Source organism: Harpegnathos saltator, unplaced genomic scaffold, assembly GCF_003227715.2.
Source record: "Harpegnathos saltator strain DR-91 unplaced genomic scaffold, Hsal_v8.6 scaffold505, whole genome shotgun sequence".
In the NCBI taxonomy this organism is placed as follows: domain Eukaryota; kingdom Metazoa; phylum Arthropoda; class Insecta; order Hymenoptera; family Formicidae; genus Harpegnathos; species Harpegnathos saltator.
The window spans coordinates 567,827-592,269 of NW_020230322.1; the positions used below are offsets into that span (position 1 = coordinate 567,827).

Here is a 24,443-nt window from a genome sequence, read left to right on the forward strand (position 1 = left end):
TGCCCAAGAGCTAAAGATTGCACAAAACACCGTTTGGAACCATTTGAATAAGGTTGGATACAAAAAGAAGCTCGATGTATGGGTGCCACACGAGTTAGCGCAAAAAAATCTCATGGACCGAATTTCCATCTGCGAATCGCTGCTGAATCGCAACAAAATCGACCCATTTCTGAAGCGATTGGTCACTGGTGATGAAAAGTGGATCACTTACGACAACGTCAAGCGAAAACGTTCATGGTCGAATCGCGGTGAGCCGGCAGAAACGGTGGTCATGCCAGGATTGACGGCCAAGAAGGTTTTGCTGTGTGTTTAGTGGGATTGGCAGGGAATTATCTACTATGAGCTGCTCCCCTACGGCAAAACTCTTAACTCGGAACTGTACTGTCAACAATTGGACCGTCTGAAGGAAGCAATCGCCCAGAAGCGGCCAGCTTTGGCCAATAGGAGAGGAATTGTATTCCATCAGGACAACGCCAGGCCACACACATCGATAGTGACTCGCCAGAAGCTCCGGGAGCTTGGTTGGGAAGTTCTTATGCATCCACCTTATAGTCTGGACCTGGCACCAAGTGATTACCATCTGTTCCTGTCCATGGCGAACAATTTTGCTGGTGAAAAATTCGCTTCAAGAGAGGCTTGTGAAAATCGACTGTCTCAATTTTTTGCCAATAGAGACGAGGGCTTCTATGAGAGAGGCATAATGAAATTACCTTCAAAATGGCAACAAGTTATCGAACAAAACGGCGCATATTTGACCTAAATCGGATCATTCTAACTATGGTAATTAAAGCCTTCTATTTCATGCAAAAATAATGGATTTCTTTTTACTACACCTGATATATAAGACAATTATAGCACTGCACTTCGAGTATTGTGCGACATTGTTAGTTGATCTGGGTGAGTCACAGCAAAGCAGGTTGCAAAAAGCGCAAAACCGGGCTATGAGAGTCATATTGCAGTGTGACAGATATGTAAAAATCGAGCGTATGCTGCAGGCATTGCAGTTTATGTCCATAAGGCAGATATTATACTATAATATGAGTATATTTATTTACAAGATCTTAAATAATATGATGCCACAGCAGCTAAGTGAAAGACTTGGTATGGTAGGTCATAGAACCAGGAGGCAAACAAGGCAAGCCAGAGACATTGCGGTGGGCTTTCGTAGAACAAAAAGAGCGCAAAAAAGTTTATTCTTTGAGGGAGTAATAATGTACAATGCCCTGCCGGACTAAGTTAAACGATGCGAAAGATTGGATATATTTAAGCGTATGTTAAGAGAGTTCATTATGAGTAGTGTAGCATAAATAAGGAATAATGTAAACATATGTAATCAAAATAGCTGAGAAAGCTAATAAAGGAATTAATCTCCCTCTCCCCCTCTCTCTCTCTGTCTTCGTGTATGTGTACTGTAAAACCAGTTTCTACCAAAGAGTAGCAGTGGCGTAGTAGGTAAGACGCTTAACTCAAGAGCCTGAAGACCCAAGTTCGAGTCTCACCAGTGTCTAGTATCTAGATTTTTCCAAAAATGTTATATGCAAATTAACCACCTGACCAAGAGTCAGAATCGCCAACGCCCAATGTGAATAATAAAAATTTGATACTTAGATTATGCTAATTTAGATTATGCTAATTTTAGTCAGCTGATTCAAATTTCCGCTATTGTACTATTGGGTGTGTGAACATGACTCCGCCCTTTTTTGTTAAAATAAAACATATTTGCTTGTTTAGAAAATTAAAGAAAAGTTTATTGAAAGTATGCTCCATCTGCAGCTACAACCTTCGCCCATCTTTCAGATAATTTATGTATTCCTTGCCTGAAGAAGTCCTGGTCTTTTGAGCTGATCCAATTATCAAGCCAAATTTTGATACTTTCGTATGAAGTAAACCGTTCTCCCGTAAGATCTGATTGCATCGTCCGGAATAAGTAGTAATCTGAAGGAGCTATGTCTGGCGAATATGGCGGGTGGAGTAGCACTTCCCAGTCCTGTCCATCTAAATATCTTTTCACGACTTCTGCGGTATACGGTTTGGCATTATCATGCTGAAGAATTAATTTGCTGTGCCTATTCACCCATTCTGGCCGTTTTTCTTCTATGGCTCGCTTCAAACGCATTAGTTGTCGTCGGTAAACTTTTCCTTTAATAGTTTGGCAACAATCCTCTGTTAATAATGCTTCCAATTCAGCATCTTCAAATTTTTTTGATGGTTTCCCATGTTCTTTGTCCTCAGTTCCAAAATCATTATTTTGAAATCGTCGAAACCATTCCTTACAAGTTGTATTAGATGGAGCATGATCACCGTAAATCTCCACAAGCAAACGATAAGTTTCCGCTGCACTTTTCTTTGCAATAAAATAGTGTAATAATACTTCCCGCAAATGATGTTTGTTTGAAACGAAAACCGACATTTTCAAGTAGGGTAAAACACTTGTTGCTTACACTTAAACCAAATTTCACGTAGTGCGTTTGAAAGTTGACATGAAGTACTATCGAATACAAGTGTTGCCAGTTATTAGTACACGTTAACAATACTAAAAGCAACATCTGTTGGGAAAGGGCGGAGTCATATTCACACACCCAATAGTTCCGTCCATAATTTGCGTATGTCAAAAATCAGTCAATTTTTCTCCCCCGTGGATAGGTATGGCCCGTCAAAACATTCCCCCTTCACTCGACCCTCCGGCGCCGGCGGGCGTGGTCTAGTGGCGCCAGAGGGTCGAGTGGAGGGGGAATGTTTTGATGGCCCATACCTACCCACATACTACTTGAGCTTACTCTTTATCTTATAAAATATGATGGGTCAAAGTTCGCATTGTGCATCAAGTGCCTTATCCACTGCTTCAATAAGATTTACATGCAGAAAATAAGGTCATAATATATGTCATAAAAAATAAGATCTTACATACATACGTATATACGTGTGCATGTGCGTGTGTGTGTGCGCGCGCATGCGCGTGTGGGTCATGCTCTCTCTAATCGTTAATTCTCATAAGTAGTCCATAGTGGATTGCATGAAAATGACTACAAGATGTACGATGTAACCGAGAATGATAATTATTGGCTACAAAATATTGTCAAAATAATTTGTCCATAACTGAATTGTCCAAACAATTTATTGCAAACATGATTTACGGCAGGAAATAATGACACCATCTCATTCAAAGAAGAAATCACATGTTAATAATGTTTCATACAGGCCGAAGATTGCACGCGTTATAAAAATGCAATAAAAAATAATCAATGAACAGCTCAAAGTTTTATCCCGGCTCTGTCTATGCCTAAGCAAACTACAATGGCTCAAAACTGACTACTGGATGTAGGATCTGACCAAAAGTAATGATTATTGGTAAAAAAAAAATTGTGAAAATTTCTTCTAATATAATTGCTTAAACAATTTATTGTAAAATTGATTTTTAGTCGAATATGATAGCGTCTTAATTCTTGTAAGATTGATCGCGTGCCAGTCTTTTTCAGTGCCTACTGTGAACGATTCCTTGTAGAGCTATCGGGCATTACCATTACAGATACGCTGCTTGTGAAAACTTATATGAAATCTCGGTATTGCAACGGGAAAAATCACACATCTTTATGTTAGCAGACAAAGATAAATCTGATAGAAACGCAATTGTCGAATATTATTGTATTTGCGAGAGCGGTTCACATACTGTTGGATATTGCAGTCATATAATGACAATTATATGGTATCTCGGCTATGGACAGTACAATGGGATAGATATAACTAACCCTGATATATGTAATGTGTCAATAACCATTCCTAAACAGCGAAATTAAAGGAATATATCAAAACGTATACATGGCTCATGCAACGTGAGGTACGGAGACTCACACTAATCAAGCACCCTAAATCGTGAGAGGCACGGGGACTCACGCTAATTAAGCACCCCAAATCGTGAGAAGCATGGGGACTCACGCTAATCAAGCACCATCTGCAATGAGTTAGAACAATTGATAAGGAGGTTAATGCACAATGCGAACTTTGACCCCTCATATCTTGAAGATAAAGAAGGGCTCAATTTGAAACTTTCAAAGGATCAATGTCTCATACAGTGCCTGTCAAAAGTTCCAGGCCAATAACTAAATAACTTCTAAAACCTAACCTAAATAACTTCTAAATATTGTAAAGTTTAAGATATTGGATTTATAGGGATACAATGGGATTACAAAGTCTATTATTTAACTATAAAAATACCCACCACCACATTACAAAGGGGCAGGGGGAAAGAGAAGTCGGAAAATCTTAAATAACATGTGTAGTGTTGAGTGAGGGCTCATTTGAAAGGATTTTCCATAACGAGAACAACGCGGGGTCATTGAGGTATCTACGATTTTTTTTCGCAGAGTTATGATAATTTAAACATTTCTATTGAGATTTTGCGATAAATAAGCCATGGCGAGTAAGATAAGGCTTCATGCGTGTTTCTAAGTAAGATTGTTTTTAAAATTGGGTCACGGTCAGGATAAATGGCATTGAATAAATCCGCTACTTCTCGATAAAATCTTATTCTGTCGCCATACCCTCTCATCATCAATATAGTAATCCTTTTCGTATCAGTTAAATGTATTTTCTGACAAAAGAAATATACTAAAATGAAAATTATTAAAGCAAATAAGGAATTGGACCATCGCTCTCCAAAATTCTAAAGTAACTGTATATGAATTTGTAATATATTAGCTAATAGTTGGAGCTTATAGTTCATTTGGTTGTAGCTCACAAATCACGTGAACACATATGGCTGAACGCGTGTATTATATATAAAACTTACCTTTTTAAACAAAAAGGTAAAAAAAAGGCGCCAAGTACAAGCGCAACACATATTGTGTTATTTTTAGAAATTTTAAACTCAAATTATTTTTTTAAGGTATATATGTGTACATAACATAAGTTTTTACAAGTAAAACTTATAACAATAATAAAACTCTACAACACTATTCTACTGTACAAAAGAAGTGATATATTAGAACAGTAGCGCCAATTGAGAAACCTAACATATACAGGGTGTTTGACAGCTGATCATGCAGACGAAAGATGGAGATAGATTGGGTGTAGCCGAGAAGAAAAGTCATGTACCATAATGTCAAATTGACAATAGTTACCGAGTTATTAATTAAAACATGTGAGCCAACGAGCGCGTAGAGAGCGGAGGGTGGCCGCAGTAAGCACGTAGACATTTGATATAGGCGGAGTCAGCGAGTGACGGTAGGCAAGCGCGCGCGGCGAGGGGCAACATAAGCGACAAGAGGCGATCGCACGCGACGAGGAGCGAGCGAGAGCTTTTTCCTTATAGCTCACTCGCTCGCTCTTCGTCGCGCTCGCTCGCCTCTTGTCGCTTGCTCTCGCTCGCTCTTCGTCATTCGCACTCGCTCACTCCTCGTCGCGCGCGTTCGCCTCTTGTTGTTTACGTTGCCTCTCGCCGCGCGCGCCTACCGTCACTCGCTGACTCCGCCTATATCAAATGTCTACGTGCTTACTGCGGTCGCCCTCCGCTCTCTACGCGCTCGTTGGCTCACATGTTTTAATTAATAACTCGATAACTATTGGCAATTTGACATTATGGTACATGACTTTTCTTCTCGGCTACACCCAATCTATCTCCAACTTTCGTCTGCATCATCAGCTATCAAACACCCTGTATACAGGGTGCACGATTTATCTGAAGACATTGAAATATCTCGAGAACTATGCATTGGATAAAAAAAAGTGGTTAATGAAAGTTGTTAGTCTCGAAGGGGGACATCCAATGATACCAAACTCGACCTCCCACCCCACCCCCTGGGGGTGGGGGTTGGGGGCAACTTTGAAATCTTAAATGGAAACCCCCATTTTTTATTGCAGATACGGATTCTATGCCACAAAATACGTAAATTTTGTCCGAAACTTTTTTTTTATTCGTGATAGATGGCGCTGTAATCGCAAAAAATTATATTTTCCGCAATTCTCCAGAAATGATCATTGGATTGAGAAATAAAAAATACCTGTTCAATATTTTTAAAGAACATAATAAAAGTTATTCCCCCCCATCCTCTCGGGGTAGGGTGGGTGATAACGTTCAAATCTCAAATGGGGACCCACAGTGGCGCGTCGAGCAGTTCCCTCTTCGATTCGGGTTCCCATTTGAGATTTGAACGTTACCACCCACCCTACCCCGAAAGGATGGGGGGGGGAATAACTTTTATTATGTTCTTTAAAAATATTGAACAGGTATTTTTTATTTCTCAATCCAATGATCATTTCTGGAGAATTGCGGAAAATGTAATTTTTTGCGATTACAGTGCCATCTATCACGAATCAAAAAAAAAGTTTCGGACAAAATTTACGTATTTTGTGGCGTAGAATCGGTATCTGCAATAAGAAATGGGAGTTTCCATTTAAGATTTCAAAGTTGCCCCCAACCCCCACCCCCAGGGGGTGGGGTGGGAGGTCGAGTTTGGTATCATTGGATGTCCCCCTTCGAGACTAACAACTTTCATTAACCACTTTTTTTTATCCAATGCATAGTTCTCGAGATATTTCAATGTCTTCAGATAAATCGTGCACCCTGTATATGATTATTGTATACTTAATATTTTTAGAAATCTCAAATTTTAATTATTTCCTTTTTTAAGATATATATTATGTACATAACATAAGTTTTTACAAATAAAACTTATCAAATTATTTTTCTTTCAAGATATATATGTACATAAGCATTTAAAAGTAAAAATTATATAGTATTATAAAAATTTAACACGTTTATTAATAGTGTCCAATATTTAAAAAAGAATATCTTTTTAAAGGTTATTCAAGAAAAACCTAGTTACAAAAAATGTCTATGGCATAAATTTTTACAAGTAAAATTTATCATTATTTATTAGAACACTGAGTTATATGGTTATTTTACTTGTTATTGTAACAAATTAATTATTATAACAATGCAATAAAAAATATTTAATACAAATAATCTTGGCGCGGCTGCACCAAAAACTATATCGAACTAAAACTTGTTTAATACATACATGATGGCATTTTTATTATAATAAAATATACTTATAAATTCTCTCTATGCATATACGGTGTAATGTTCTATTTAAGTTTATATAGTATTATATTAAATTATAAACCTTCACTATAGAATATAGATATCGAATGTGAATATATTCTACAAATTTTGATATTTTTTTATTCAAAGATGTTATTCTTATTATAATCGACGAAATGTCAATATCTATTTTGACTTTTATGTACATACATCTTCGATATAGTTTTTGGTGCAGCCGCCCCAAGATTATTTGTATTAAATATTTTTATTGCATTGTTATAATAATTAATTTGTTATAATAACAAGTAAAATAACCATATAACTCAGTGTTCTAATAAATAATGATAAATTTTACTTGTAAAAATTTATGCCATAGACATTTTTTGTAGCTAGGTTTTTCTTGAATAACAATAACCTTTAAAAAGATATTCTTTTTTAAATATTGGACACTATTAATAAAGGTGTTAAATTTTTATAATATTATATAATTTTTACTTTCAAATGCTTATGTACATATATATCTTGAAAGAAAAATAATTTGATAAGTTTTATTTGTAAAAACTTATGTTATGTATATAATATATATCTTAAAAAAGGAAATAATTAGAATTTGAGATTTCTAAAAATATTAAGTATACAATAATCATATATATGTTAGGTTTCTCAATTGGCGCTACTGTTCTAATATATCACTTCTGTTGTACAGTAGAATAGTGTTGTAGAGTTTTATTATCGTTATAAGTTTCACTTGTAAAAACTTATGTTATGTACACATATATGCCTTAAAAAAATAATTTGAGTTTAAAATTTCTAAAAATAACACAATATGTGTTGCGCTTGTACTTGGCGCCTTTCTTTTATCTTTTTGTTTAAAAAGGTAAGTTTTATATAAATTTTACTTGTAAAAATTGTATATACGTCACGTATATACACCATTAATATGTAAATGTCATTAATTTATACTTGTAAATTGTCTTCACCTAATTCGCGTATTACCTGCACTACTTGCATTATAATTTTTATAACGATATAATTTTTACTTTTAAAGTTTATATACATATATTATAAAAACTTATGTTATGTACATAATATATATCTTAAAAAAGAAAATAATTTGAATTTGAGATTTCTAAAAATATTAAGTTAAGTATACAATAATCATATATATATATATATATATGTTAGGTTTCTCAGTTGGCGCTACTGTTCTAATATATCACTTTTTTTGTACAATAAAAAAGTGTTGCAGAGTTTTATTATAGTTATAAGTTTTACTCGTAATAATAATATACGTGTATATATATGTTATTACGAATATATAAACATATATACCAAGAGGCACAAATGCTGGGAAAAGCTAAGCAATTCGAAAATATTGTCGTACATGTAGACGTGGACACGGACCTTCAATACCTAAAATATGTTTATGTACGTTTGTACGTAAATATATATACATATGTTTGTATGTATATACGTAAGTATTTACGTACATCTGAATAAGTATTTACGTCAGTATGAACATTTGTATGTACGTATGTATGTATGTATGTATGTATGTATGTATGTATGTATGTACGTATGTATGTATGTATGTACGTATATACCTATGTATGTATATAATATGTACGTATGTATGTACGTATGTACATACGTATATATCTATGTAGATACGTATGTACATACGTATATATCTATGTAGATACGTATGTACATACGTATATATCTATGTAGATACGTATGTACATAGTATAAGTTTTACTTGTAGAAACTTATGTTATGTACACATATATACCTTAAAAAATAATTTGAATTTGAAATTTTTTTAAATAACACAATACGTGTTGCGCTTGTACTTGGCGCCTTTTTTTATTATCTTCACCATAATTCACAGTAATTGAAAGGCGATCACTCTGGATGACGAGTCAATAAACACCGGTATTGATTTTTCGATGGCATAGCTCATCACATCGTCTGCTCAGCATCAGCTGATCGGCAATCAAATGACGTGCGTCATAACATACCAACGCATACCAACATTCTCACCTTTTTATGCCTATCTCTTTCATCCCTCTCGCCCGTTCTCTTTCTCGCCTGTTCCCACCCTCCCTCCCTCCCTCTCTCTCTCTCTCTCTCTTTCTTTCTCTCTCGCTCTCTCGCTCTCGCTCTCTCTCCCGTTCTCTCTCTCTCTCCCGTTCTCTCTCTCTCTCCCGTTCTCTCTCCCTCTCCCGTTCTCTCTCCCTCTCCCGTTCTCCCTCTCTCTCCCCCTTATCCCCCCTCTCTCTCTCTTTCTCGCTCTCGCTCTTGCTCTCTTTCTCTCTGTCACACATTTTCACCTCCTGTATTCTAGCAATATTCTTCTCTCTCTTACTCTCTATCACTTGCTCACTTGCACTCGCTGTTCTTTGCTTCTTCAGCGCTCTCGTAGCGCCCCTGGTGTCGAGACAGCAATGTGCACGTTTTACCCCACTCCTTTGCGTCCGACATTTCTTACTGAATCGAAATTTTCCGTGATTCAGACTTTATCTTAAAATATCTCCACTTAGAGACAACGTACACAAAAAGCACAAGAACACTTTTCTTCCTATTTTTGAAGGCCGAATCGATTGGGTATAAAAAAACCTCGATCGGTTCGGCCATTGCTGAGATATGAAAATCTCACTTCGTTTCAACTCGGAGTTTCGCGTATAATAGGCACGGTGTGCCTTGCGCCGTTCGGGCGCAACTTCGTTGCGCTTGAACTTGGCGCGAGGCACTACTGTGCCTCTTGATTCCATATTCTATAGCACAACCAAATAGCTATAACCTAAGTCTACTAACCCAAGTCTATGAAACTAGGTCCGCAAACTTAAAAGAGCTGCGAGAAAAAATAGTGAATGTTTCGAATTCAATCATACCAGATCTTATAATTAACGTTATGGATACGTTTTACGTTCATTTAGGCCACTACCAAGTTATCGAATAACACCTATTCGAAAATTTAATAAAATAATTAGTGTTTTTTCTTTCATACATATATCAATGTTAGGAACTTTATGGGTGCGGCTGCATTTTTCGCGGTAAGGAAGGTCTGGAGTCGTAAAATATTGTAGAGCTGATGAACCAAGATGAAGTTAGCTCCCCTTTTTTTTATTTTAAATATTTTTTTAGTTGTTCCCAGTTGTTCTCTGTTTGTTCTATATTGTTCTTGAGTTACAAGAACGAAAACCGAAAAACATGACGGGAAAAGCAAAAAACGGTTTTTTTCGGTTGCCCCCCATTTTTTGAAAATTTTGTTGTTCTCGATTGTTCTTGTTGTTCTAAACATTGTTCCTAAGTATTAATTCTCCAAAAGCTGTATTTACAAAGATATAGCAAAAGTAACATAAAAAGTAACATCAAATTCAATATTTCTATGTTTATAGCTATCAATATTACTTACTGACCATGAGATTACATATTCAAGGTAAAAGCAGAGAGAACAATCAGGAACAACCGTCAATTTCGCCGGAACAAACGTATAAATGGCACTTTACTCTTGGAGAGAGAGAAACTTTTTCGTTTTTTCGACCGATAACGTTGAGCCAGCCGCACCAAACTGCAGAACAATAGAACCTAGATCGAGAACATGACAGCGAAATTGACGATTGTTCCTGGTTGTTTTGGAGAATTAATACTTAGAAACAATGTTTAGAATAACAAGAACAATTAAGAACAAAAAAATTTGGACTTTTCAAAAAATGGGGGGCAATCAAAAAACCGTTTTTTGCTTTTAAAAGTTGACGTACATATATATCTTACAAAAAAAAAAAATTTGATAAGTTTTACTTATAAAAACTTATGTTATGTACATAATATTTAAAAAGATATATTTTTTTTAATATTAGACACTATTAACAAACATTAAATTTTTATAACACGATATAATTTTTATTTTTAAAAGTTTATGTACATATTATAAAAACTTATGTTATATCCATAATATATATCTTAAAAAAGAAAATAATTTGAATTTGAGATTTCTAAAAATATTAAGTATACAATAATCATATATTATATATTGTATATGTTAGGTTTCTCAGTTGGCGCTACTGTTTTAATATATCACTTCTTTTGTACAGTAGAAAAGTGTTGCAGAGTTTTATTATAGTTATAAGTTTTACTTGTAAAAACTTGTTATGTACACATATATACCTTTAAAAAAAAGTTTGAATTTGAAATTTCTAAAAATAACACAATACATGTTGCGCTTATACTTGACACCTTTTTTTACCTTTTTATTTAAAAAGGTAAGTTTTATAATAAATTTTACATATAAAAACTTATGTTACGTACATTTTTTGTCGTTAGGTTTTTCTTGAATAATAATAACTTTTAAAAAGATATTTTTTTTTAATATATTTAGGTGACCCGAAACTTTTGACGGGTACTGTATATAATTATCGTTTAACACTTAATTCAAGTCGGATTTCAAGGCGAAACAGGTGATTTTTGGCGTCATTCTTTGTATTCAGCGTCCAAAAAAACTAGAGAAAATGATTAGTCTGATATTTCATTGCAAACAATGTAATTGATACATTGCTTCTAATCTTTTTATAAAACTTGTATCTAAATTGCAGACCAACGCTTATGGTACAGAATTAATTATAAACATATAGGGGAGAGTTACCTAAGATAGGACGGTTTTTTATTTTGATATATATTTTGAAAAGTAATAATAATAAAAAAAAATTATAAGGCATTTAAACTTTATTAATGGTAACACCAAATTTAAGTTAGATACTGGATCACAAATAAACAAAAAAGGTTAATTTTTCCATTTTAGAAAACAATTGCATATGTCCCATCTTAAGAAACCAGTCTCTTAAGATGGGACAAGGCGTAACCTAAGAAGGTACACTACCCTTCATATGTTGCACAGGTAAAATAGAGTTCATCCATCACACCACAAAACTCGTGTGCCCACATTGAACACTCGTGACAGCTGTACCAATCTTCACCACTCTCACTGTATTTTTCATTACAAACAATACATCTTGTATCATCAACATTCGCGCTATCTCCACTAATGTTAATGGTCTTAATCTGATTGCTTCCTGACTTTCGGACGTATTATTTATCGTTTTCAACAACAATTGCTCTCTTAGCTTTCTTGGCGTTTTGCAGGGATTTCGTAGTGTGTGAGGCCTCCAATTTATTTTTATAAGGCGATTCTGTTAAAATGGTGGATTTTAATGATCTTTTAGAAAAAACCTTTTTTTCTTGTTTTCTTGATATCGGAAGGGGACTGATATCAACTATTTTTACCTTTTTTGGCTTAGAGGGGCTTTGATTAGCTACCAAAGTTGATAACGGTAAATCATGATCATTTCTGTGCATCTGTAAATTTTGTTGTCCTGACGCTGAAGAGGTTGGATTCTCATATGGGTTCACTTTTAAGTTAGGAGACCTTTCGTTTTACTTTCTAAATTCCGGTTCTCAAACTCTGGATCTTCTGTGGTTTTTGAAGCAGCAAACTCCCACTCTTCGAATATATTGTTGTTAAAGGGCCATATCCCGGTTTTACGAAATCCGTTTACTGCAATCTGTACACTTGATGGTTTTGAGAACGCTTCTGCAACGGCACCTGCGATTTAATACAGTCCAAACGTACGACCGCAATGATTTTTTAACCAACGAGTAAGATACATATCGTAACAGGGCATAAACGATTTAAAATACGAAACGGCTGCATTTTATGCGTACAGTGAGGCGGTAAAGATAATAAAATGACACCACTTTCGCGACAATAGTCAATAACGTTTAAACTTTTGATATGCGAACTATGGCCATCTAAAACAATTAAAACTGACTGCTCCTTAGACGGTCTGGTTTGGTTGACAAAATATTTAATAAACTGTAAAAACACATCACGACCCATCCAACCCTTGTCTTGTGGAAAAGCGGGACTATCACTAGGTGCATTGTTCATTAATTCAGGTTTTATTCGCTTTCTGGGGAATATAAAAGCTGGTGCCAAAAAATTACCGCTAGCACTCATTGATGCAACAACCGTCACATTAACTCCTCTTTCGACACTTGTCAATCCACCGACTTGCTTTTTGCCTCTTTCAGCAAGAATTTTCGGTAATTTTTGAACAGTTGTTACACCGGTTTCATCGACATTTCAAACTCGATCGGCAGTGAGTTTATAGTTTTCATAAACAGCTTCGAGGTTTTTAAAAAAGACTTGAACTGCATGTTGGTTGAAGCCTGTAGCTCTAGCATAGGATGTTGCTTCTGGTTTTCTTAAGGAAACATTCCTATGTCTACTCAAAAATCCATACATCCATTTCTTAGATGCCATTCTAGTATTTTTATTAAAAGTAGTAGTAGGAATATTATTAGCATGGGCAAAATCAAATGCCAGATGTCGAAGCTCTTTATAAGTGATCCCAAAAAAACGCTTTTCCATTCCAAAAATATATTCTATAATCTCGTTTTCCTGTTCATCAGAGAATACTTTCCGGAATCGTCCAAGATATTTTTCATTTTCTGTCACAATTTTATTGCGGTTCTTCACTCTTCTTTGCAGTGTACTTTTTGGTACATTATACTGTTCTGCCGCCTGTCTTACAGATAACTCATCTCGGACTTTTTGTATTGCTTCTAGCATGTCTTGTACGGACCATTTTCCACGATCTGTTTTCCTTTTGTAATTGCGATCTGTTTGAGACATCTGCAACGAAACAAAAAGAAAAAATTAGGCTTTATATTTTGTATGAACAGTATCCCAAGATAGGACGTCCCAACTTAAGAGTCTTTATTGTGTCCCATCTTGGGTAACATGCACAATTTTTGTAAAAAACCTAACCTATATTCACAGGAAATTTTAATGGCAAAAACTTTGAGTAAATATTCATTGACTTGAACTAGTATTTCACTCTACTGCAATAAACTTATACAGTCACTTACCGTAAACAGGACATTCACTATTTTCTAACCACCAAATATTTTAAGAAAATCAAGTAAACAAATACCACGTGCTCTGGACGCTGCAATGATTATACTAAACATTAGCGACTCCCTACAAGCAATTACAGCTATGAGAGCTTTTACGTGTTAGAAGCAGATGGCGCCACCCCTCATGTAATTCGTAAAAATAAGTGTGTCCCATCTTGGCGACCGTCCCATCTTAGGTAACTCTCCCCTATCTGACTTCAAAATTTGAAAAATGAGAAAAGGTGATATAGAATTTTGCTATACTTTAAAATGATATTTTATAGTCTGGGAAATAAAAAAAAGTTATCAGTTATTAACAATGCACAGAGTTTTTTTAACTGAAAAAATATACAATATTACAAATAAATTTCAGAAAGTACTTAATATCGTGAAAGACAACAATAAGTATATACCTGGTGTTTTAGACCACCCGGATCACCCGATTTTTTCGTTAACGCGACATTTTAAAGAAAAATATTTCAGACAAAAGTAATAGGGCTTCAAAGAATCTATTTACTGACGCTATGAATTTGACTTTGGGATAACCATGAAAAGACCCAGTCAAGGTCAACATAAAAATCTTAAGTGGATACCCCAATTTTTTATTACATCATCTTTTTTCCAGCAATTAATTTGAACAACTTTTGTCTGAACATTTTTTTATTTATCTAATATTTTTTTAGATATTTAAGGAAAACTTAATAATTTTTTCAATATTTTCAATATTTATTTTCAATATTTATATATTTTAAATATATTCAAACTCACGATATTTCACTATTTGTCAGAAGAAAAAGTGGTACTAGACTTTTTTGCTCTGTTTAGTCTCAAGAATATATTGTTCCAATAGTGCCCTGAATTTGGTTAATTTGATTTTGAAATTTCCAAAAATCAGCAAGTTAACAAAAGTTAGGGCGCTATTGTAAAAATATATTCTTGAGACTGAATAGAACAAAAAAGTCTAGTATCACTTTTTCTTCTGACAAATAGTTAGCGAGATATCGTGAGTTAAATATTGAAAAAGTTATCAAGTTATCAAGTTTTCCTTAAATATCTCAAAAAATAGTAAATAATATTAAATATTAAATAAAAATATTAAATATTAAATAAAAAAATGTTTCAGACAAAAGTTCAAATTAATTGCTAGAAAAAGATAATGTAATAAAAAATTAGGATATCCATTTAAGATTTTTATGTTGATCTTGACTGGACTTTTCAAGGTTATCCCAGGGTCAAATTCATAGCGTCAGTAAATAGATCCTTTGAAGCCCTACAACTTTTGTCTGAAATATTTTTCTCTAAAATGTCGCGTTAACGAAAAAATCGGATGACCCGGGTGGTCTGAAACACCCGGTAGATGTGACATTGATCTGTCAGAACAAATGACTCAAACCTATTTACTTGTCTAAAACTAGTAGGACCAAGTCAGTAGAATTAAACCGCACCTTGGTAGATTATTTGGTACCTACTTTGTTTTTTGATGATAATCTACTAATTTGTATCATTAAATTTTAATAAAAATTTTGTACCCTGTGCTATTTGAAAAAAATCATAGCGCAGTTAACTTCATATGAAGTTAATAGAAACATAATAAAAAAATAAAAGAATAAAAATAAAAGAAAACAGGAATTATAAAGTAGAATTTGTTGTTACATCCTGTAGATTTAATTAGCAAAAATTCTTTCTTCTCGCGGATTTATATTCTCTTAATATAACTATAATAGGAATATATACATATATAAATATAAATTAGGAAACAGACCCATCTGGCGAACAGCCGTCACGCCAAATGAAAGGCGATTCGGGAAAATTCCATAACAGGAAATAGTGCCCTGTTGTAAAAATCTACGTCTTCGTTTAAAGTTTATATCTGGGTAGTGTTCGCCAAGTGTGTCCGTCGTCCTAGCTATAAAAATTTGAAATTCCGCGCTAACAAATCTTCAGTAAAACAAAGCAACACAGAGCATTCCTGCTCTAAAACTTGAAACTTACATCTTCCCAATCCAAAACCATATGTGCCCTATCAGTCAACCAACAAAGCTTACTTCACTGATAGTCGTAAAATCTAATCTCAGCCTTTGATTTACGGCATTTTGATTTTTCCAGCCGGCCACTTGTATACATTTCTCTATCTCAAGAATCCACCACCTCCACGCTTGTCGCGCCTAATTCATTCAGCCAATCATATCATATCCACCTAAAACTATGAGACACCCACGCTCCACCCTTTAGCCCTTCCATATTCATATCTCCAAAAACTAACCGTCTCCTCCCATATCTTTTAACTTCGCTAATGGCTGAGACTTTTTCCCACTAAGACCAATTCACCCCTTCCTCAAGGGCCATCTCTCTACTCACCCTGATAGCTTCTGCCTCCGATCATTGATATAAAAACCGCGGTAATCCGCCTCCGCGACACCACTACTCTGAGAGACAGAATAACACGGAAACGAAAAAGCTCAGACTCGCACTCTCACGCAGATATTCAAAACTCAGATATTCAGAACTCGGATATTCAGATCTTGAGCATTAGGACTCAGATTCAAATCTTCATAATTCCAGTTCATTCAAATATTTAGTATTCAAATATTCAAGCATTCGGATTTTGGAAAAAGTGCGGGCTTCTTCTTTATATAAGTGAACGACTATTTGGTGCCTCAATCGGAATACGAATATTGGAAACAAGAATACCTACGCAGATCTGCGCCATTCTCACTTCTGCTTGTGTCAACTCATCCTGAATCAGTAGTAAGTTTCATTTTCTTTACTTTATCTTCCTACTTCTATTTTATTTATTCCACCCTTGAACTTCCTATTCATATTCGTTCCCTTTCCTATCCCTTTCTTTTTCCATTTCATACACACACTCATACACACACACATACACTCATTCATCTAAGTATAATTGTCATGTTTAAACCATTCAATTACATCATTTTGGGTCGCTATTCATCTTAATAAACCTGTAAAAATTCAATCCGCACCGTTATATCCTATTATTAATAAATTTGTTAATTCAAACCGTGCCGTTATATAATTTTGACATCTTTATTTTAATAAATCTGTTAATAGTTATTATCACCAATTAATTTCAAAATCACCCCACCTTCCAACAGTCAACTCATGGTCCTATCCCCGGTAAAGGGACTCGCGTCCTTGACCGAAAAACGGACCGCTCGTCGTACGTCGGTGTCCGAGTAAAGGGACCCGTCGGGTCCCTGACCCGTTCACTGACACGCGTGTACGAACAAGGTTCGCCTTACTCGCGAACGAAAAGGTTGCGTTCCTCCTCTAGGACATAACATTGTATTATTGAAAAAAAATAATACTCATTCGATTATGTGGAAATGAACTATTGTATTCAGCTATATAAAACTCAAAAGGAAAATACCATTTTTTATCAACAGAACACGGCTTTTGCAGCAAATACGAAATAATTTGTATTACTAAAATCCGTAGTTACAGATTTTGTATCTACTACGTTCCTCGGGAAACTACTTTCGTTCATCATGCTCAATATCAAAGTACCATTTTTTATCAGCAGATAAAGATAGCTTTTACAATAGATGCGAGCTAATTTATACTAATAAAATCTATAATTATAGATTTTGTTCCCACTATATCCCAAGAAAACTGTACTCGATCACCTATAATTACAGATCTTAGTGATAAATTACATTTATTGCAAAAACAGCATTTAATTCTGCTGATAAAGAATAGTACTTTGCTTTTCAGCATAATGATGGACAAGGGGAACGCAGTGGGTACAAAATCTGTAATGATAGATTTTAGTAGTACAGATTATTTCACATTTGCTGCAAAAGCCGCATTCTGTTGAATGTAAGAAATGGTACTTTACTCTTGAGCTTAATATAGTTAAATGCAGTAGGAGCTCGTTTCCACATAATTGAATGCAAATATTATTTTTTTTTAATGATACAAATTAGTATAAGTCTACTGTTTAAATTTATTTGTTTTTATTCTTTCATTCCTTTTGTATTGTGGTCTTGCTAACTTCATATAAAGCACTACGGTTTTTTTTTCAAACCGTACAAGGTACAAAATTTTTATTAATGGTACGAATTAGTACTAAATAATCCAATAGGTTTGATCTGCCGATTTAGTCCTGTTAACTTCAGAATGGTAATCTATTCAACTTCTTATAAAATTTACAAATAACCAAACGCAGCTCCTACTTGCAAAATACACTAATATACATTTGATGCTATTAGCAATATTCTTATTATTTATCACATGCCCCATCCTGATTATAAATAAACAATGAAGTTTTTTGGATAATATTAGAATAATATTAATTAAAGAATATTAATTAAAAAATATAATACTCAACAAGAAAAATAAAAAAGACAATCATTCAAAACACTCCTTCACTTCAAATACATAACTATTAATTCTTGTATTACTAATAAAAAGTATTTTATAAAGCAATATATAGAATGTTATAAAAAATGTACAAGCATAACATTTATGTAAAAATTACAAAATTTCATTATGTAAAAGACTCATTGAGTAAATTGAGTAATTCATTATGTAAAAGATTCTTTGAATGATTATCATAAAATATAGTGCATATTTTTTTACGTAATTTTAAATATAATTTCATATTTTGTTCGTTCTTATTCATTTTTTCTTATTCATTGTGTATGTCATTTTTTCTTATTCATTGTGTATGTATATGTGTGTATGTGTGATGATTATGTGTGAGTGTATGATTCTAATAATTTAATTTATTTTACATTAAATTTCACAACAATAAAATCAGAATTTAAAATAAAAAATAATTTAAAATCAGGAAACATACAATCAGAAATAAAAAATTTTATGTAAAATAAAAAATATATAAAAGCAAAAAATAAAAACATAAAAATGAAAATTATAAAAAAATAAAATATAAAACGCAATAAAAATATAAAGAACAAAGTAGAAAAATAAAGAACAAAGTAGAAAAACAGGAATATATATATATACGAGGGTGGTCCGATAATAAGTACTTAGCCTACAAAAGAAAAACGAAAATTTTGGAAAAGTGGCGATTTATTTCTCAACATAGTCTCCTTTTAGCTCGATACACTTGACTCAGCGATGCTCCAACTTCTTTAACCCGTCTGAAAAATACGTTTTCTCGAGGTCTGCAAAGTAGGCCTCCGTGGCGGCGATGACCTCCTCATTCGATTCAAATTTCTGCCCGGCGAGTGACTTTTTCAAGTTTGGAAACAAAAAGAAGTCGCACGGGGCCAAATCTGGAGAATACGGTGGATGGGGCAGCAGTTCGTAGCCCAATTCGACCAATTTGACCGTGGCGAGGGCGAGGTGTGAGCCGGTGCGTTGTCATGGTGGAAGAGCACTTTTTTCTTCGCCAAATGGGGCCGTTTTTTCTGCAATTCGGCGTCGAATCGGCCCAATAATTCGGCATAGTACAACCTTGTGACCGTTTTGCCCTTCTCCAGGTAGTCGATGTAGATCACACCTTGTGAATCCCAGAAAACGGTGGCCATCACCTTTCCGGCCGATAGGACAGTCTTCGCCTTCTTCGGAGCACGTTCGCCGGGTGAAGTCCACTGTTTCGACTGTTCCTTGGTCTCTGGTGTGTACCAGTGGATCCATGTTTCGTCGACGGTCACGAAACGACGCAGAAACTCCTTCGGATTGCGCTTAAACAGCGTCAAACACTGCTCTGAAGTGGTCTCACGGTTGCGCCTGTTGTCCGGAGTGAGCAAACGCGGCACCCATCGCGCCGACAGCTTTCTCATACCCAAAATTTCATGCAGGATATGACCCACGCGGTCTTTTGAGATGCCTACTGTCTCAGCTATCTCGCGCACCTTCAATCGGCGGTCTGCCAATACGAGATCGTGGATTTTTGTCATGTTATCCTCCGTGGTAGCCGTTTTCGGGGCACCTAGGTGTGGCTCATCAAAAACCGACGTGCGACCACGTTGAAACTCATTAAACCAATTTTTGACGGTCGCCATCGAAGGAGAAGAGTCACCGTACACAGCATCCAAGCGCTCTTTGATTTCGCTGCGCGATTTCCCTTCCAAAAACAAGAATCGAATCACCGACCGATATTGCTCTTTTTCCATTTTTTTAAAATCCGCGGACACGCCCGCTTCCACACGCGGTCAAAACAAAACTACGAGTCCGATTCGGCTGAAATTTCGACAGTAGCCGTCTACGAGAATGTACTACACGATAGTAAATTTCTCTTGCGATAGTGGCGCCATCGGGCGGTGAGGCTAAGTACTTATCGGACCGCCCTCGTATATACACAGGGTGTCCCATTTTAAGTGTCCACCCCAAATATCTCTCTTATTTTTGATTTTAGAGAAAAATGGTTCAGACACGTTTTGTATGGTTTCGAGGGGGCCATAAGATGGTACCATTGATTTGACCTTGAAGAGTCATTTGAAGGTCACGTGAAGGTTACCTCAATTTTTTTAGATGGCACCCCCTATTTTTATTACATATTCTTGTAGCTGACCTCGAGAGCTTCCCAAAACATTATAATCAAATGTTTTTTGATGAAGTACTTTTCGAGTTATAAAGCTCCAAGTTTACAAACTTTTGATAAAAATACAAAATATTTCGTAAAACATTCACTTTCCAATAGTCTTATCTTACATGATCCAACCAGTCAAGGCAAGATCCGAGCATGATCCAACCAGTCAAGACGAAATCCTGTATTGCCTGATAATCAATGAACTGTAACAATTGTGAAAGTGCAATTATCAATTCTTTTAATGAAACAAATATCAAGAGGCTTGTTTCAAATTTCTTATTTGGGCAACTGTCGGTATTTTGGCGAAGTCTCAGACAGACGCATATTATTATCCATTGACTTTTTTTTGATAAGACAGGAATTTTTTGTTTTTTTGGCGCTTTTTTTCTTTATAATTATGGCTGCTTATCCACCAAATGAAATTGTGGACATGATTCGCATTTTGGGTGAGGCCAGGAATAATTACTCAGCAGCAGAAAGGCTTTATGCTGAAAGATTTCCAGACAGACGCCATCCTGATAGGAAAGTAATAAAAAGACTCTGCGACAGAGCTGAACAGGGTATTCTTAGAAGAAACCGGCGAAAATCGGGCCCTGATGAAGTTACATCATTGACTGTTATAGGTACCGTTGCTTTGAATCCTCAAATCTCTACGAGACAAATTGAGAGGCAATACGGTATATCTAAATCAACAGCCAATCGTGTGCTCAAGCTCAACAAGTTTCACCCATATCACATTCATCTAACTCAGCAATTGGAAGAGAGGGACTACCAACGCCATGTACGTATTTGTAACTAGGCTCGAGATCAAATCCAACAAAATCCCCGGTTCATTGCTGATACGCTTTTTTCTGATGAAGCCATGTTTTATAATAGAGGAGGCGTTAATAGACATAACTGCCATTATTATTCAGATGCTAATCCACATTGGCAGAGAAGCCAAGAGTTCCAATGGCAGTGGTCCATTAACGTTTGGGCAGGCATCCTGGGAGATGTTATTGTTGGTCCATATTTTTTTGAAGAAAATCTCAATGCGGCAATCTATCTAAGATTTCTTCAAGATGACCTGCCCAACCTCTTGAGACATGTCGACAATGATTTACTCAGACGAATGTGGTTCCAACAAGATGGAACACCGGCTTATAGATCTCGAGCTGCTACACAATATTTAAACAATAGATTGCTGAACAGGTGGATTGGTATGGGCAGCCGAGTTCAAGAATGGCCCCCAAGATCACCCGACCTGACACCCCTAGATTTTTATTTCTGGGGCTACATTAGAGATATAGTTTATTCACAAAAGCCTACAACCGTTGAAAATATGAAAAACCGGATCAGACAGGCTTGCAGAAATATTAATGTAGGTGTTCTTGAAAAAGTTAGGGACGACTTTCAACATAGACTAGAGCTATGCATACAAGTAAATGGCCAAGTTTTTGAACACTTTAAGTAATTGTACACAAAAGAAGATCTTGCCTTGACTGGTTGGATCAAGCTCGGATCTTGCCTTGACTGGATGCTCGGATTGCCTTGACTGGCTGGATCATGTTCGGATCTTGCCTTGACTGGCTGGATCATGTTCGGATCTTGCCTTGACTGGCTGGATCATGCTCGGATCTTGCCTTGACTGGCTGGATCATGCTCGGATCTTGCCTTGACTGGCTGGACCATACTTGGATCTTGCCTTGACTAGCTGGATTATGCTCGGATCTTGCCTTGACTGGTTGGATCATGCTCGGATCTTGCCTTGATTGGTTGGATCATGTAAGATAAGACTATCGGAAAGTGAATGTTTTACGAAATATTTTGTATTTTTATCAAAAGTTTGTAAACTTGGAGCTTTATAACTCGAAAAGTACTTCACCAAAAAACATTTGATCATAATGTTTTGGGAAGCTCTCGAGGTCAGCTACAAGAATATGTAATAAAAATAGGGGGTGCCATCTAAAAAAATAGAGGTAACCTTCATGTGACCTTCAAATGACTCTTCAAGGTCAAATCAATGGTACCATCTTATGGCTCCCTCGAAACCATACAAACATGTCTGAACCATTTTTCTCTAAAATCAAAAATAAGAGAGATATTTGGGGTGGACACTTAAAATAGGACACCCTATATAATTAAGTTTTAAATAGAAAAAGTATAAATAACTTTAAAAATAATTTTGTATTTAATTTCTTATTCATTGTTTCTCTAATCATTTTTATTTACCTTACATCAAATTTGAAAACAATAAAGACGAAAAATTAGAGAAATAAAGAAAATTATATTAAATAAATACATAAAACTAAAAAAATAAGATACAATAAAAAGAAAAGATGAGGACAGATATATAATATTAAACAAAAAAAAACATAAAACAAAAAAGTAAAAATGTAAAATATTAGATATGAAATCCTATTGATGGTAATCTGTTCTCTAATGTGTATATTTTTGAATTTTATATTTTATTATAAAAATGTACCATCTACTGTCAAGAATAAAAATATTTTAGTGCTTTGGATAAAACACAAATTAAAGATTATTCAATAAATTATTGCAAATTTTGATAATTTTTACTTCTATATTTGCCACTTGCTGCTATAAATTTCAAAACTATATCCACTCAAAAAAAGTTAAAAATTTGTAATATTTTATAATCCATAAATATAATTTGAAAGTTTAATAAGTTGAAATATTTCATGTTCACAGAAATACAGAAATTTTTAATATTTCTTACTAGCATATTTTTTCGACGCAAGTTTCAGAACTGACTTCATATTCAAAAAACCCAACTCTAAATATATCTTATTTTAATCATTAATTAATTGTAAAACTTTAATATAACTATAATTAAGATATAATATAAATAAATAATATAATATAAGTAATATAATATAATATAAATAATATAATTAAGATATATCATGACATAAATAATCAAAAATTTGAAAAATTTTCATTCTTCTGATAGTCATATTTTTTCTGAGGCAATATTTTGTAAAATTTATAAATTTATAAACTAACAAGTTGTTTCCAATGCAATTAAAAATCACTAGTTACACTTTGCTTTAGTAATAAAATCACTGAACAGTTCTAATATAATATAATATTTTATAATGTAAAACAGCATTTTTGCGATAATAAAGTCCAAAATGATATAAATCTTTGTTATCAGTACTCAAAGAGTTAAAAAGAATATGATAACCTCAAGGAAAATGTATGAAAAATCAACTTGCCAATACATTAAACTCTCCAATGATCAATTTTTCCTTGCAGAAGGTTAGATAAGCAGTTAGATCTGAATATATATGTAGAGCAAGTTTCATTAAATCCTCATAAAATATATTTCATGTTATAACTATCTTAGCGATAAATTGGTTGCAGATATCAAACATAGAAACAAGATGAATCTCAATAAATTTATGGCTAGTGCAAAGACTGATATGAACAAATATTTTCTTATATAAATAATTTAAATATTGGTTCATTAAAAATATGATTCCCGGTATTAATATTGATAATATTGATATTGATAATATTAATACCGTGTCAATATTAATAAAAATATATTGGAAAATCACATACCATTTCCCATTGTGACTTATGTACGAAATTAAATCATGTTCAATTATAGTCGATAATGAACGAGACTAACGATACTAACATATAGATCATCATCCATATAGCTTAAGGCGGACTGCGATTATTCTTATCGCCGAGCTATGACGAGGATAGTAGCTCTTTGCCGGTCATGTCACAATCGTCAATAGCATGAAAAACGTTATACAATATGAATTCGTGATATCGATAACAAAATTAATAAATTAGAAATAAAAAATAATCACACACGTATTGTAACATCACGTCAAATTAATAAATATTGAAAAATTATACAATTTTTAGATTACGCGGTCTGATGGTAAACGTTTCCGAGTCATGATCGAA

General features: G+C 34.5%; 3 protein-coding genes across 9 annotated transcripts in view; 1 reads left to right on the forward strand and 2 right to left on the reverse strand.

Annotated features, from left to right (window-relative positions):
* LOC109504251 (uncharacterized) overlaps positions 1 to 24,443 on the forward strand; it is a 92,895-nt gene that overhangs the window by 54,267 nt on the left and 14,185 nt on the right. The gene's annotated exons all lie outside the window — the stretch shown is intronic.
* LOC105185086 (calcium release-activated calcium channel protein 1) overlaps positions 1 to 24,443 on the reverse strand; it is a 116,080-nt gene that overhangs the window by 41,943 nt on the left and 49,694 nt on the right. Inside the window, exon 1 of one of the 7 annotated variants that reach the window (XM_025302616.1) lies at positions 24,163 to 24,305. The exons of 5 other annotated variants lie outside the window; for them this stretch is intronic. The gene's annotated coding sequence lies outside the window, so the exon portion shown is untranslated. One more of the 7 variants, XM_025302617.1, reaches the window with a different exon arrangement.
* On the reverse strand, positions 11,867 to 12,460 carry LOC112589429 (uncharacterized). Its single transcript, XM_025302623.1, has 2 exons — positions 12,323 to 12,460; positions 11,867 to 12,228 (listed from the first exon to the last, which is right to left on the reverse strand). Exons 1-2 carry the CDS (start codon positions 12,392 to 12,394, stop codon positions 11,956 to 11,958), a joined length of 345 nt encoding a protein of 114 aa, XP_025158408.1. The 5' UTR covers positions 12,395 to 12,460; the 3' UTR covers positions 11,867 to 11,955.

What these genes read in the sequence shown, in the direction of transcription:
- LOC112589429 (XM_025302623.1), bottom strand. Translation starts at nt 12,394, where the DNA reads ATGCACAGAAATGATCATGATTTACCGTTATCAACTTTGGTAGCTAAT. An exon ending in GCCCCTCTAAGCCAAAAAAG is followed by an intron (nt 12,229 to 12,322) that starts GTAAAAATAGTT and finishes CCATTTTAACAG; the next exon opens with AATCGCCTTATAAAAATAAA.